Genomic DNA, 17,381 nt, shown 5'->3' on the forward strand with positions numbered 1-17,381 from the left:
TTGTTTTAAGGACATTACATCAAAGTTGGATCAGCCTGTAGTGTGGTTTTCCACTTTAATTTTGAGTGTGACTCCAAATCCAGACCTCCATGGGTTGATACACTTGATTTCCATTGATAATTTTTGTGTGATTTTGTTGTCAGCACATTCAACTATGTAATGAAAAAAGTATTTAATAAGAATATTTCATTCATTCAGATCTAGGATGTGTTATTTTAGTGTTCCCTTTATTTTTTTGAGCAGTGTATATACACATGATATGACATTTGTAATGTCTTTATTCTTTTGGAACGGCTGAGTGTAATGTTAACTGTTAATTTGTTATTGTTTATTTCACTTTTGTATATTATCTACTTCACTTGCTTTGGAAATGTTAACATATGTTTCCCATGCCAATAAAGCCCCTTGAATTGAAGACCCTTGTGGTAGAGGGTGTCCTGTTAACAGCGGAGTGTGATTGCAGAGCAAAACTTCACCATTCAGACAATGAGCAGAAAAGGTCTCTCAATCTATAATCATTCTGGACATTTGAGAATGACCCAAACCAAAAATCTCAAAACAGAACTGGTATCTTTCCAACTATAGACTTCAAGTGCAAACATGAGGAATGACAGCTTGATTTCTTAGTGAGCGACTGAAAACAATTGAACTCCAAGGCTATGATTCAATCCGCAAAAGATAAACGCTTAGATTTTGTAGAAAGAATATGGGCAGGCGGGGGTTGTCGGGTGAGGAAATAAGAGATGGAGGGAGATACATATGAGTGTAGTGGATAAGAAATGAGAGGAAGGAGGTGGAGGAGGGGATAGACTGGTCATAAGTGTGTGGGTACTAACAGCTCACCCCGCCTACACATGTCCATTTTACAAACCTCAAATACCTTTGCTCTTAGTGAGGAGTGACAGCAGACTGAGACATACTGCATGACATGGCAGCATACTGAGAGAGAGCAAGAGGGAGAGAGAGATAGAGAGAGGGGGGGGGGGGAGAAATGGAATAAGACTTCAAATGAGGCAAGAAAGAAAGGGAAAAGGGAAACAGCAGTTGCTAGTGGAGAGGCTGGGATTACAGCATATCCTGGCTGGATCACTGGGGGAGATAATGCATCCAGCAGTGATTAAATATGTGTGGAACTCTTGACAGCTATGACAGAGTTGGTATGAGCAACAGGGATGAATTAAAACACACTGACAGAACAGGGGATACAGAGATTGGCCAAGTGGAGTTCATCACTACCTCCTTGACCTCTGAGATCAAAACATAGTGACTAGGGCCATAAGAATCCAAACAACAGTCAAGTTCCATGACGTAGAACCAAGCCACATGAGGCGAAGTTGGAGGGAGGGAAAAGGACTCACGCTTGGGCGATTCTGTAGCATCACCTCGCTGTCGACACCTGTGATGGGTGACAAAGAGCTTGACGCTGGATCAAGCCTAAGATCTGGAGGTCTAACCACTGTTTAAAGGTCCTATCTGGATCTGATGCCTTCTGTTGACTAGTTCTCCCCCCAGCTCGACTGTGATTAGGTCAAACATTGGTACACCAGACATGAGGGTGAGTGAACCTGCCACACAGAGAAGGACAGGTGTAAAATGCTAGGCTTTATTTTGACTGCAGAAGAATTTGCCACACAAGGCTATGAGTAATGTAAACAGAAAGAAGGGTCAATTTGGGGCTACTTAACTTATTGCAAATTCAATAAGTGGATATCCCTCCAAAGAGAGAATTGCTCATGTTTTTCCAGAAATACATTCAACTTTATTCCAAATTAGAGAGTGCTCTTTCATTTTTGGTCTGTGTGTGTGTGTAACCACCGCTATATGAAAATGTGCGTTTAAAAAGTTATTGATCAACATCTACTTTGCTGGAAAGTGTTCCAGGACTACAGTATATTGTCTATTAAATCATTTCGTTGCGCAATCCTTAGTACATGGATTTCCTCAAATTTCATTCATCTTTGATTCAGGCTAATCTATTTAGCTCATCTTTGTTTAAAGTAAGGCCGAGTGTAGGCTTGGAAAATAATTACAATGGTACACTATAAGGCCGGTAAGTCTTAAAACTCTATAACTCAGTTCAACTTTTCTTTGCACTCAATGTAGAAAAACAATAAACAAGATGCAAATCTTAGCAAAGAGTGAAAAGGAAAGCGTAGATTTAGATGAAACCCTCAAACAAAAGTAAAAACGAGCCCAGCCTGGAGTCAGATTTCCTTGTATTCTCTCATCCCTCTTCTTTCCTCTGCAGCAAGCCAGTGTCTGGCTTCCCTCTCCCTGATGGTCTCCCCCTCCGCTTTCCAGAGGAACGCCAGAGGCCTCACACAGAGAGATAGAGGGAGAAGAGGCACTACGTTCCCTCTCCCTGATGGTCTCCCCCTCCGCTTTCCAGAGGAACGCCAGAGGCCTCACACAGAGAGATAGAGGGAGAAGATGCACTACGTTCCCTCTCCCTGATGGTCTCCCCCTCCGCTTTCCAGAGGAACGCCAGAGGCCTCACACAGAGAGATAGAGGGAGAAGATGCACTACGTTCCCTCTCCCTGATGGTCTCCCCCTCCGCTTTCCAGAGGAACGCCAGAGGCCTCACACAGAGAGATAGAGGGAGAAGATGCACTACGTTCCCTCTCCCTGATGGTCTCCCCCTCCGCTTTCCAGAGGAACGCCAGAGGCCTCACACAGAGAGATAGAGGGAGAAGATGCACTACGTTCCCTCTCCCTGATGGTCTCCCCCTCCGCTTTCCAGAGGAACGCCAGAGGCCTCACACGGAGAGATAGAGGGAGAAGATGCACTACGTTCCCTCTCCCTGATGGTCTCCCCCTCCGCTTTCCAGAGGAACGCCAGAGGCCTCACACAGAGAGATAGAGGGAGAAGATGCACTACGTTCCCTCTCCCTGATGGTCTCCCCCTCCGCTTTCCAGAGGAACGCCAGAGGCCTCACACGGAGAGATAGAGGGAGAAGATGCACTACGTTCCCTCTCCCTGATGGTCTCCCCCTCCGCTTTCCAGAGGAACGCCAGAGGCCTCACACGGAGAGATAGAGGGAGAAGATGCGCTACGTTCTCTCCCCCTTCCCAGCGCAACTAACTCCCCTACAGTGTCATCTCCTTCTCTGACCATCTTTGTCTTTCTCTAAGAATCAAACCCAAAACAACCCCCCTTATACTCCATACCAACCCCCTACTGTCGTTCCTCGAATTCTTACCTTCCAAGTAGCAGCTGGAGGAGGACGAGAGGCCTTTCTTAGATTTACACCCCACCAATTTCAGGCAAATCTCCAACATTTTCATTTGCTTTCTTTCGCTTCCACTTGAAAAATGCTGTTTGTTTATCAGCTCAGTGTCCCTTATGTTTCCTTTTGCTGGCAGATCAACAGAAAAAAACTTCCCCAGGCCTGTCATGAAAAGACAAATAACAAAAGGAATTCTGCTTTTCTCCTCTCAGAATCTTTGGCTGTTGTGACCCCCTTTTCTCTCCTCTATTCCACCAAACAAAAGCGAACTCTGTGCTGCCCGCAAAGTCTACAAACTTTGTAGTCTAAGCGGCTCCATCTTTTTTTCTCTCTGGCTTGGTTAGCTCCTTTCCGGAGGAGGCAGAAGCGACCCAAAAGTGCGTCCGTTCTGGCCGAAAGCTGGCTGGACATGCGGATATGTCAGTTGAGCGGGCAGTAGGGCAGTTTGGATGGTGCCATTCTCTCTCCTGTCCCCGGTGTGTGCGTGTGTGTATGTCCGTTAGCATGAGAAGCACAGGGACTCGTGCTACAGCCTGACAACAAAGGGCCTCTTTCAGGCTCTGCTTGCTGCACTGAACGACATCAGATGGCTGGGCCCTCCCACAACACACAAGAGAGCAAGAACTACTCTACACACACACACACACACACACACACACACACACACCAAGAGGAACGCAAACAGAAACAGTATGCAAAAAAACACATCCAAAGGAGACAGATGAAACCTCTGTTGACAACCAAATTTGAAGTTACAACTGTGAAAGATCCAGTCAGATGTTTCTCTTTGTCCTTCTGTTGGAGAGCCACAAGACACTTTTTCAAAAAACCCTTCTCCAACACTTCAAACCCCCACCCCCACTTCTTCTCTCCCTCAGTTTCCCCCTTTCTCTTACTCAGATCTGAAATGCTTACAGGTTAAAGAACAGGGTCTGGAAGCCGCCTGGCTTTTTAAAAGCACAAAAGCTTGAGCTCGGAGTAGGGAGCTATTCTGCAATCAGATAACAGAGGAAAGTACGCTATTCCCCTGAGCCCCCCCCCCTTAACTTTTTACACTGCTCAAATAAGGTTAAATTGCCCAGGGCTGTTTCAACTGGAGGTGAACTGCAATAATTGTGAAATCTAATATCTCAACTGATAAAAAAAAACTTTAATCTAAAAAGAAACATGCAGGGCCATGTGCTTCTACGGAGTGAATGGTTGGCCGTTTCTGTGAGGAACAAAGAATCATTGGCATTAGTCAGGCACTCTTGCGACATGCCTTTCTCTATCCCCGTCTTCCCTCAGCTGTCTTTACAGTGGCCATACTGAACTCAAGGATTGGTTGTGTCATTCTTCAGCATCTTATGCCATGAAATGTTATCAACAAAAGTCATTAGAATGAATAGACTATAAAACAGGTATGCCCACATGGTCTCTCCAAACCAGAACATTGACAATAAAAGGTGCAGAGTGGGTGCAAATTAAGAGTTACCGCTATAGAAAGGCAATGTTAAATATAGGTATTCTTTGGATAGATTTTTGACTTCAGTCAAGACCAGTATCCCTCAAAACCGCTGATTCACTTTCCTTGCCTTTAAGCAGACGCTACATTCAAGTGTGTGTAATACCACTTCAGCGGGTGACTCCAGACTGGCTGGAACCTTAGATCTGTCAGTCCACAGCCCAGAAGCATGCTAGCTGGCTAACACGCTCACTGAAATTTCCAATCATAAGGAAAAGGAGGACAATTGACTGAATATAGGCCAGGAGTCTGTTGCTGTAGTCAATCCCGTCTATAAAAAGGCGAGTCAGTGGTATAGAAGGTGATAACATGCCACCAAGGAAGACAATTGTAACAATGTTACTATTGTTATTGACTGTACGTTTGTTTATCCCATGTGTAACTGTTATTTTGTCGCACTGCTTTGCTTTATCTTGGCCAGGTTTCAGTTGTAAATTAAAACTTGTTCTCAACTGGCCTACCTGGTTAAATAAAGGTGAAATAAAAAATTGATAATCATTTCGGGACTGACAGTTGAAGTCGGAAGTTTACATACACTTAGGTTGGAGTCATTAAAACTCGTTTTTCAACCACTCCACAAATGTCTTGTTAACAAACTATAGTTTTGGCAAGTCGGTTAGGACATCTACTTTGTGCACGACACAAGTCATTTTTCCAACAATTGTTTACAGACAGATTATTACACTTATAACTAACTCCCTGTATCACAATTCCAGCGGGTCAGAAGTTTACATACACTAGGTTGACTGTGCCTTTAAACAGCTTGGAAAATTGCAGAAAATGATGTCATGGCTTTAGAAGCTTCTGATAGGCTAATTGACATGATTTGAGTCAATTGGAGGTGTACCTGTGGATGTATTTCAAGGCCTACCTTCTAACTCAGTGCCTCTTTGCTTGACATCATGGGAAAATCAAAAGAAATCAGCCAAGACCTCCAGGATCCAGTTGCAAAAATTGTAGACCTCCACAAGTCTGGTTCATCCTTGGGAGTAATTTCCAAAGGCCTGAAGGTACCACATTCATCTGTACAAACAATAGTACGCAAGTATAAACACCATGGGACCACGCAGCCGTCCTACCGCTCAGGAAGGAGAAGCATTCTGTCTCCTAGAGATGAAGGTACATTGGTGCGAAAAATGCAAATCAATCCCAGAACAACAGCAAAGGACCTTGTGAAGATGCTGGAGGAAACAGGTACAAAAGTATCCATATCCACAGTAAAACGAGTCCTATATCGACATAACCTGGAAGGCCGCTCAGCAAGGAAGAAGCCACTGCTCCAAAACCACCATAAAAAAAGCCAGACTACAGTTTGCAACTGCACATGTGAACAAAGATCGTACTTTTTGGAGAAATGTCCTCTGGTCTGATGAAACAAAATAAAACTGTTTTGCCATAATGACCATCGTTATGTTGAGAAAAAAGGGGGATGCTTGCAAGCCAAAGAACGCCATCCCTGAAAAAGCGTGTGCGAGCAAGGAGGCCTACAAACCTGACTCAGTTACACCAGCTCTGTCAGGAGGAATGGGCCAAAATTCACCCAACTTATTGTGGGAAGCTTGTGCAAGGCTACCCGAACTGTTTGACCCAAGTTAAACAATTTAAAGACAATGCTACCAAATACTAATTGAGTGTATGTAAACTTCTGACCCACTGGGAATGTTGTGAAAGTAATAAAAGCTGAAGTGAATCATTCTTTCTACTATTATTCTGACATTTCACATTCTTAAAATTAAGTGGTGATCCTAACTGACCTAAGACAGGGAATTTTTACTAGGATTAAATGTCAGGAATTGTGAAAAACTGAGTTTAAATGTATTTGGCTAAGGTGTATGTAAACTTCCGACTTCAACTGTATGTTTACTGCCCAAAAAAGTCTAAGGCTGCAGTTACACAACGCAACTTGCACAGAAATTGTGTGGCTTGTAACCGAGTTGCTTCTTGATTGGTGAAAACCGTAATAAGCCTGCAATTAATCTGCAACTCGGATGCATCCAGCTGAAATATTTCGAGTTTGCAACAGCCAATCAACAGCCAATTAAAAACGAATGCTTTGTCACATGATCCATTTCAAAGGTTAGGAACTCTGGCCGAGTTGTCATGTCAACAACACAGCTGTCAGTACTGCGGGAACCATGATCAAGGTGGCCAGAAGAGACATTACCCAAACGGGAGCTGAAGTAAATACTGGCATCAAGACTAGTAAAGGTGTTATGTGCATGGTTCTGAAGTCAATAAACGAACACTTTCAACATGAACTGCACTAGCTAAAAATTGCTGCTAGCTTGTAACTCGTTGCTAGCTAAGGAGCAAGAGCGCTTGATCAAACAGTGATGGCTACACTGAACAAAAATATAAAAGGCAACATGTAAAGTGTTAGTCCCATGACTTCCCAGAAATGTCACATATGCACAAAAAAGCTTACTTCTCTCAAATTTGGTGCACAAATTTGTTTATATCCCTGTTAGTGAGCATTTCTCCTTTGCCAAAATAATCCATCCACCTGACAGGAGTGGCAAATCAAGAAGCTGATTAAACAGCATGCTCATTACACAGGTGCACCTTGTGCTGGGGACAATAAAAGGCCACTGAAATGAGCAGTTGTGTCACACACAATGCCAATGTCTCAAGTTGAAGGAGTGTGCAATTCGCATGCTGACTGCAGTTATGTCCACCAAAGCTGTTGCCAGACATTTTATTTTAATTTCTCTATCGTAAGCCACCTCCAATGTCATTTTAGAGAATTTGGCAGTACATTAAACCGGCCTCACAACCGCAGAGCATGTATAACCATGCCAGCCCAGGAACTCCATATTCTCTTCTTCACCGTTGGGATCATCCAAGACCAGCCACCCGGACAGCTGATGAAACTGCGGATTTGTACAACTAAAGAATTTATGCACAAACTGTCAGACACCATCTCGGGGAAGCTCATCTGCATGCTTGTCGTCAATAATTGCACTTTATCGATGGGAATTTGAATGCATAGAAATACCGTGCCGAGATCCTGAGGCCCATTGTCATGCTATTCATCCACCGCCATTACCTCATGTTTCAGCATGATAATGCACAGCCCCACGTCACAAGGATCTGTACACATTTCCTGGAAGCTGAAAATGTCCCAGTTCTTCCATGGCCGGCATACTCACCAGACATGCCACCCATTGAGCATGTCTGGGATGCTCTGGATCTACACGTGTTCCAGTTCCCACCAATATCCAGCAACATCGCACAGCCATTGAAGGGGAGTGGGACAACATTCCCCAGGCCACAATCAAGAGCCTGATCAACTCTACGCAAAGGAGATGGTCCATAATGGCACCGGAGGGGATGGCTGCAGTTTTACAGGCTACTTAAAAACTGTGCAATTTTGTTTGTTTTTCCCGAATTGTTTGTAACTTATTTAGTACATAAAGTTGCTGCTACCGTCTCTTACGGACAAAAATAACTGCTGGACATCAGAACAGCGTTTACTCACCTCGAACTGGACAAATACTTATTCTTTAATGAATCCACCGCGCAAGGTATACTGCTTTCCGGAGACCAGGCACAAATCCCCGTCATTCGCAGGAAGAAAAGGCAGAAATACAGAGGGAGAAGGTCGGGGTGCCTTGTGAGGATTCTGAGGCGAGTGAGTAAATCTCCTCTACCATCAGTTCTATTGGCCAACGTTCAATCACTGGAAAACAAACTGTAGACCACACTATCTAGCAAGAGAGTTCTCATCTATATTATTCATAGCGGTCTATTTATCACCACAAACAGATGCTGGCACTAAGACTGCACTCAACGAGCTGTATAAGGCCATAAGCAAACAAGAAAATCCTCATCCAGAAGTTGCACTCCTAGTAGCCGGGGACTTTAATGCAGGCAAACTTAAATCAGTGTAACCTAACTTCCACCAGCATGTCACATGTGCAACCCCCTTTACTCCACACACAGAGAAGCATACAAAGCTCTCCCTCCATTTGGCAAGTCTGACCATAATGCTATCCTCCTGATTTCCGCTTACACGCAAAAACTAAAGCAAAAAGACCAGCCACGAGCTCAGTGACACAAGTCTACCAGACAAGCTAAATGCCTTTTATGATCTCTTCGAGGCAAGCAACACTGAGGCATGCATGAGAGCACCAGCTGTTCTGGACAACTGTGTGATCACACTCTCCGTAGCCGATGTGAGCAAGACATTTAAACAGGTCAACAGGGCCACACGGATTACCAGGATGTGTACTCCGAGCATGCGCTGACCAACTGGTAAGTATCTTCACTGACACTTTCAACCTCTCTCTGACAGAGTCTGTAATATCTACATGTTTCAAGCAGACCACCATAGTCCCTTTGCCCAAGAATGCGAAGGTAACCTGCCAAAATGACTACCGCCCTAGCATTCGGTAGCCATGAAGTGCTTTGAAAGGCTGGTCATGGCTCACAACACCATCATCCCAGAAACCCTAGACCCACTCCAATTCGTATACCGCCCGAACAGATGACGTAATCGCACTCCACACTGCCCTTTCCCGCCTGGACAAAAGTAACACCTATGTGAGAATGCTTTTCATTGACTACAGCTCAGCATTCCAACATCATAGTGCCAACAAAGCTCATCACTAAGTTAAGGACCCTGAAACTAAACACCTCCCTCTGCAACTGGATCCTGGACTTCCCACCCTCAGGAGGTAAGGTTATATTTTATTTATTTAACATTTATTTTACCAGTTAAGTTGACTGAGAACACATTCTCATTTACAGCAACAGCCAGGGGAATAGTTACAGGGGAGATGAGGGGGGGTGATTGAGCCAATTGTAAGCTGGGGATGATTAGGTGACCGGGAAGCGTAGGCAACAACAAATCTGACATATTGATCCTCAACATTAGGGCCCCTTAGGGGTACGTACTTAGTCCCCTCCTGTACTCCCTGTACACCCACAATTGTGTGGCCAAGCACAACTCCAACACCATTATTAAGTTTACCGATGATGCAACAGTGGTAGGCCTGATCACTGACAAAAATGAGACAGCCTATAGGGAGATCAGAGAGCTGGCACTGTGGTGCCAGAACAACAACCTATCCCTCAATGTGAGCAAGAAAAAGGAGATGATCGTGGACTACAGGAAAAGGAGGGCCCACTAACATCGATGAGACTGTAGTGGAGCGGGGTCGAGAGTTAAGTTCCTTGGTGTGAACATCACCAACACCCTTTCCCCCTCAGGAGACTGAAAATGTGGCATGGGTCCCCAGATCCTCAAAAAGTTATACAGCTGCACCATCAAGAGCATCCTGACCGGTTGCGTCACCACCTGGTATGGCAACTGCTCGGCATCCAACCGCAAGGTGCGGTCAAAGACCCAAGTCATAGACTGCACTGTCTGCTACCGCACGGCAAACGGGACCGGAGCGCCAAGTCTAGGTCCAAAAGGCTCCTTAAAAGCTTCTACCCCCAAATACAATAACGAAACAGTTGGATAAACAAATAATGTAAAGCATCAGATGACGTGCTGAGTTTAGAATACTCAAACAATATGACAGAAGCAGCTTCAATTTGATTGTCAATTTTAAAATTGCATTAAACTTCTTTGGGATTGGGGGAGGTATTTTGACGTCCGGATGAAAGGCGTGCCCAAAGTAATCTGCCTGCTACTCAGGCCCAGAAGCTAGGATATGCATATAATTGGTAGATCTGGATAGAAAACACACTTATAAAACTGTTAAAATAATATCTGTGAGTGTAACAGAACTGAAATGGCAGGCGAAACACGAGGACAAACCATCCCCCCCCCCCCCAAATGTTTTATCCTACCACTGATTTCAATGGCTGGCACTTTTATAATATGGCAAAATCGTGCTCGATTGCAGTTCCTAGGGCTTCCACTAGATGTCAACAGTCTTTAGAAAGAGTTTCAGGCTGGTTTTTGGAGAAATGAGCCAGAAATTGTAGTTTTTCTAGGTGGCTCCCATTTTGGCTGTAGTGTTTCCAAGCGTGTTAATGAGAGCGCGTTCTTTGGTATTTTTCTCCGGTAAAGACAATAACGATTCTCCGTCATAAATGTTATAGTTATTTACATATTAGGGTACCTAAGGTTTCATTATAAACGTTGATTGACTTGTTTGGATAAATTTATTGGTAACGTTTGAGATTAATTTTGTATGCATTTTGAAGGAGGGAAACCGAGTGGATTATTGACTGAAGCACGCCAGCTAAACTGAGTTTTTATGGATATAAAAAGGACATTATCGAACAAGAGGACCATTTGTAATGTAACTGTGACCTTTTGGAGTGCCAACAGAACAAGATCTTCAAAGGTAAGTCATATATTATATCGTTATTTCTGACTTTCGCAACTCCCTGGTTGAAAATGATTTGTTATGCATTTGTGCGCTGGGCGCTGTCCTCAGATAATTGCATGGTTTGCTTTCGCCGTAAAGCTTTTTTGAAATCTGATATAGCGGCTGGATTAACAACAAGTTCAGCTTTATTTTGACGTATTGCACTTGTGATTTCATGAAAGTTTAATATTTATAGTAATTTAATTTGAATTTGGTGCTCTGCAATTTCACCGGAAGTTTTCGAAATGGGACGCTAGCGTCCCTCTGAGCCGCAGGAAGTTTTAAGTAGCGTCATCTAACAGCAAAGTTGCTTGACATGTCAGTTGCAACTGCAACTAAAATTGTGTGGAAGTTGCGTCATGTAACTGCAGCCTAACATTCTATGAGGTCCTCAGATCGGATGGAAATCCATACTTAAAACTCTTGAACATAAAAAAAAAGCACCCACCAGAGGACAATGCCGCCCCTATTTGGATGTAACTCCTGCCCTAGAGCGGAAACGCTCGTTTAGGTTCCAGGAAGGTACCAGTTTCGTGATACTCGTTAGTGTCATACCAAGGAAACAAAACACGAAGCGGATTTATCTTCTTTAGGAAAACAGCCCTAATGGTTGTTAAACATCCTTATGTTGTCATCTAGAGTCACATGTATTATTTTCTAAGCTATAGCACACTCTTACATACAGCTAGTTTTTAAATGACCAAAGAGTTTAGTCTGCTTCGTGTTTTCATGTTTGCCATGGAAAACAATTTGCGCGATAGTGGTATCGTCATAGCCCTACTACTTACACATATTCACAAATTGGGGATGGGAAAGAACATTGCGATGATTTCCACATGGAGTGGAGAAACACATGGGCAACTGGCAGCTGTCATTGTAGCTAGCAGCATACTAACCTTATCTAGTTAGCTGATGTTCTGTTTCTGTTTGTATTTTATTTTTTACTACACTGTATTCAAAAGATTAGCCAGCTGGCTTGAATGGTTCTGGATTGGTCATAAGCATTTAGGGAAAACTTTGCCACAGATGGAAACCAGCATCTTTGACTTTGCCATCTACTGTTATCGCCAAAGAGTTGGCATCTTCCATAAGAGACATCTGTTTTTCTACGTTGTAATGGACACGCTGCAATCTTTTTTCAGGTGGGCTGCTGGCAGGCTTTGGTACAGCAAAGCCAAAAATGGTTCTCATAGGGTAAGTGAAATGATAGGCTACAAGTGACTTTGCTCATCATGATTCACACCGCAAATGAGACTTAACAACACCCTGAGCACATCAAACATGAAAGACCAATACAAATATAAGAGCACAACAAAATAGATAAACAAGTTCCTTGAATTTTCTTCGCAGGTGCCTGTTCATTATAAGACAGACACTTGTGGTTTCTAGCTGCACCAATCAAAGCAGTGAAGCAAGACTAGTGGTCAAAACCTTTCAGAGCAGGGTTGCAAAAAACAACATATCATGCAATTATTAATTATAAAATGGTCAGATGTATATATTTTTTTTAAATATAGACTAGCTCCAAAATAAGTGAATATTTACAAATTATCCAATGGATTATTTAAATGTTCTGGTAAAAAATGGCAGTGCATCAAGGCATCTATAGGGCATAGGTTCTCAAAACGAGTTCCGCTATTGAATATTACCAACAGATTAAACAACCTTTGGCCAAGGGATCCATGGAATACGTTTGAAGTGTGTAACACAATGTCATATTATTCATCTACAATTTGTTCTTAACCCTGGGCAACATTGGCCTGGGAGACTCACAGGGATATTGGAATCCACAGTACTTCCACTTTAACTCATTACTATTTGTATTTTTTTATTCATTTACATAAACCCATTGTAAGTTATGCTTTAAAACTGCAAAGTTCTCTCTCTGCCTCATTGCAAAATTGCAGGATATTAGCTTTAAGGCTGCAACAACCAAAAATTTCTGCTCCATGACAAAATGTGTAAAATTACAGGAAATTAACTTGAAACCTGCTAAATGTTCTCCAATGCCAAGAGATGGGCATTGAAAATGTTCCTTCCCAGGTCTGTCCGGCCATGCACTGCCAAAGTCATAGTAAAACCTCCTGCATGCTATTTTTACATCCCTCAAAATTGTATTCTGATTATGAGTGGATTCCTGATGAATTTGCTATCACAACAGAGGTCCCAGCTCCAAAAGGTTTGAGAACCCCTGCTATAGGGCATCCTGACACATGGTGTGAGACTTAGAAATGACCAAAGTTTCCAGAGCATCCAGTCACATGCCACCAGGCCATACATCCTCTCAGCCTGGCATGGCAAACGTGTCATCTCGCCAGCACACAAATCAAACAGAAACGCACCTGCTTCCTCAATCTCCCCAAAACTCCATTAACTCACTGCAGTCACAGAGCGGAGGGGATGAGGGGAGATGGAGAGGCTGTAAAAAAAAAAACAAGGGGGAAAAAGATGGAGAAACATGAAGCGCATTGTTTGGCCATGAGCTCAAATTAGAATGAATCCATTGCGTTTTATATAATCCGTCTCTCTGTGTGTTAACAGTTAGCCGACATACACAGGATGATTTTCGGGACTTTTCCTATTTTGCCACGTTCATTGCTCCCCTTTTCCAACCCCTCCAGCACAGGAGAGATGGGGACGAAACAAAGCAACGCGAAGGAAACTCCTTTCAGACAACATTTTAGTATTGACAAAAACCCTTGCAGAGCTTTGTGATTACATGGGACAAGGAAATGATTCAGACCATAGTTGTCGCTTTGACTGTAATTTGACACTTGCCCCTAGTGTGTCACCTAGGAATGCATTTGAGGAAAATTATTAAAACCCGCAATTGGTAATTACAGCTGCTATGACCATTGACTAACATGGACGATATCTGGTACGAAGGACCATGAAAGACCATGAAAAGGCCGCCTCGGATGGGTAGTAGAGTGGTTATACTGTAGGTAGACATTACCAATAAACTGAAGAGGAAGTAATGATGTTTCCAACACAACAGACACACCGGTATGGCCAGGCAATAAAGATCTACAGTGCCTTCAGAAAGTATTCATACCCCTTGACTTATTCCACAAGTTACAGCCTTAATTCAAAATTGATTAAATAGATTTTCTCTCACCCATCTACACACAAAACTCCCTAATGACCAAGTTATTTTTTGTGTGGAAAATTTAGCAAATGTATCTAAAATTAAATACAGATATTCCTCATTTACATAAAGTCCCTTCAGAAGTATTCACACCTCAACTTTGTTAAATGTTAAAGCCTGCATTTAAAATAGATTACATTTGGATTTTGTTTGTCACTGGCCTACACACAATATCCCATAATGTCAAAGTGGAATTATGTTTTTGTAAATGTTCACAAATTAATCAAAAATGAAAAGCTGAAATGTCTTGAGTCAATAAGTATTCAGCCCCTTTGTTATGGCAAGCAGAAATAACTTCAGGAGTAAAAATGTGCTAAACAAGTCACATAATAAGTTGCATGGACAAACCGTGTGCAATAATAGTGTTCTACATGATTTTTGAATAACTACCTCATATCTGTACAGGTCTGTAAGGTCCCTCAGTCGAGCAGATCATTACAAACACAGATTCACCCACAAAGACCAGGGAGGTTTTCCAATGCCTCGCAAAGAATGGCACCTATTGGTAAAAAGCAGACATTGAATATCCCTTTAAGCATGGTGAAGTTATTAATTACACATTGGATGGTGGATCAATACACTCAGCCACTACAAAGACACAGGCATCCTTCCTAACTTAGTTGCCGGAAATGAAAGAAACCGCTCAGGGACTTCCCCATGAGGCCAATGGTGACTTAAACAGTTAGAGTTATATTTCTGTGGAAAAAAGTATGGATCAACAACATAGTTATTACTCCATAATACTAACCTAAAGGACAGGTTGAAGACTAATTTGTAAAAAAATAAATATATATAACATAATTCCACTTCGACATTATGGGGTATTGTGCATTAAATTATAGTTTTTTTTAGTAATACATTTTTAATTCAGGCTGTAACAACAAAATGTGGAAAGGGTTGTGAATACATTCTGAAGGCACTGTCTATAATCCTGGCAGCATTCTGTCAACTGTCCTATCGTCACTTCCAGACATGGGGCTAAGAGCGAGGGCATCAGTCAGTTTATCAACAAGTCATCTTAGCGTCTCTCTCAAACACACAAGATGCAAGCTGAACATTTAACATGTACCAGCAGACTGTCTAACAATGTCACAATGCAAAGCTTGGCACTGGTCCTGCCCATCTTAGTGCGGGAACCTGAGGTATTACACCCAGAATACTAATTAGAGAAAGAGGCGCCCTGCTGTAGTTCATATCAGCATTTGTAGTGTTATTACACCATACTAGGCTCCTCATTCCATCGCTGTGCCTGACCTGGTTACTCCCTCAGCTTCCCTCGGTCAGTCAGACAGTGAGGAACCAGGCGTGTGTGTTTACTCAGGGTCACTGGAGAACGCAGCCTGGGTGTCTCGGCCTTGCAGGCCTGGGGATGAGGAGAGGGGTTTTGGGATCCACATATCCCCCATCAGTATGGCACAGCTGTGGTGGGAGATGGGCCACTCGGGCTAGGGTGTAAGGTTTTTGGGTAGGGTTTAAGACAACAGGGATGAAAAATCAATGGCGTGTGCGTGTCATGCATATCTGCCTCGCACCGATGACTTGACGACTACATATCACCCACCACTGCTACTCCCATCCTTGCCTCGCCCTTTAGCCATCATTGCCTCGGAGTTAAGATCTAGTAGGAGACCTGTTGCCAAAACAGGATCTGTCAGCATTGCTCCATTGGCCCTTTGATACAGGCAGCCCAGACCACCTACAGAGCAGAGCTGAGAGACTGATCCCATGTGATTGGTGGATGGGGCCTTTTATGATGTGATGGCCAGATAGCACTGATGGCTCTTTTCTTCTTTGTCATCAGGGAAATACTGAGGAGGCGCCATGGCAAGGAAGCAGCACCTGTGCTAATCTCCACATCGCAAGCTGGAATGCCGAGACGGTGAAAGCAGTTGAAATGTTTCAACACACACACACACGAGGCAGATGCACGCACACACACACACACGAGGCAGATGCACGCACACACACACGAGGCAGATGCACGCACACACACGAGGCAGATGCACGCACACACACAAACACACACACACAGGAGGCAGATGCAGATGCACGCACACACGAGGCAGATGCACGCACACACACGAGGCAGATGCACGCACACACACGAGGCAAATGCACGCACACACACACACGAGGCAGATGCACGCACACACACGAGGCAGATGCACGCACACACACACGAGGCAGATGCACGCACACACACACACGAGGCAGATGCACGCACACACACACGAGGCAGATGCACGCACACACACACACACACACGGCAGATGCACGCACACGAGGCAGGTGCACGTACACACACGAGGCAGATGCACGCACACACACACACGAGGCAGATGCACACACACACACAAACACACACACGAGGCAGATGCACGCACACAAGGCAGATGCACGCACACACAAACACGAGGCAGATGCACGCACACACACACACGAGGCAGATGCACGCACGCACACACACACACGAGGCAGATGCACGCACGCACACACACACACGAGGCAGGTGCACGCACGCTAACGAGGCAGATGCACGCACGCACACGAGGCAGATGCACGCACACACACACAATGCAGATGCACGCACACACACACGAGGCAGATGCACGCACACACACACACACACGAGGCAGATGCACGCACACACACACACACGAGGCAGATGCACGCACGCACACACACACGAGGCAGGTGCACGCACGCACGCACGCACACGAGGCAGATGCACGCACACGAGGCAGATGCACGCACACACACACGATGCAGATGCACGCACACACACACGAGGCAGATGCACACACACACACACACACACACACACGAGGCAGATGCACGCACACACACACACACAAGGCAGATGCACGCACACACACGAGGCAGATGCACGCACACACACGAGGCAGATGCACGCACACACACACACGAGGCAGATGCACGCACACACACGAGGCAGATGCACGCACACACACGAGGCAGATGCACGCTCACACACGAGGCAGATGCACGCTCACACACACACACGAGGCAGATGCACGCACACACGAGGCAGATGCACGCACACACACACGAAGCAGATGCACACACACACACACACGAGGCAGATGCACACACACGAGGCAGATGCACGCACACACACACACACACACGAGGCAGATGCACGCACACACACGAG

General features: G+C 44.4%; 1 protein-coding gene across 2 annotated transcripts in view; it reads right to left on the bottom strand.

Moving 5' to 3' along the window:
* Window positions 1-17,381, bottom strand: part of LOC139388717 (tyrosine-protein kinase ABL1-like) — a 62,099-nt gene that overhangs the window by 25,957 nt on the left and 18,761 nt on the right. Inside the window, exon 1 of one of the 2 annotated variants that reach the window (XM_071135575.1) lies at window positions 3,202-4,223. The exons of the other annotated variant lie outside the window; for it this stretch is intronic. Coding sequence (XP_070991676.1) covers window positions 3,202-3,397 — 196 coding nt within the window. The 5' untranslated portion in view covers window positions 3,398-4,223. Of the gene's footprint in view, window positions 1-3,201; window positions 4,224-17,381 lie in introns of those variants that run through there. 2 annotated transcript variants of the gene reach the window in all.

The sequence above is a fragment of the Oncorhynchus clarkii genome, chromosome 29 (genome assembly GCF_045791955.1).
Source record: "Oncorhynchus clarkii lewisi isolate Uvic-CL-2024 chromosome 29, UVic_Ocla_1.0, whole genome shotgun sequence".
In the NCBI taxonomy this organism is placed as follows: Eukaryota; Metazoa; Chordata; class Actinopteri; order Salmoniformes; family Salmonidae; genus Oncorhynchus; species Oncorhynchus clarkii.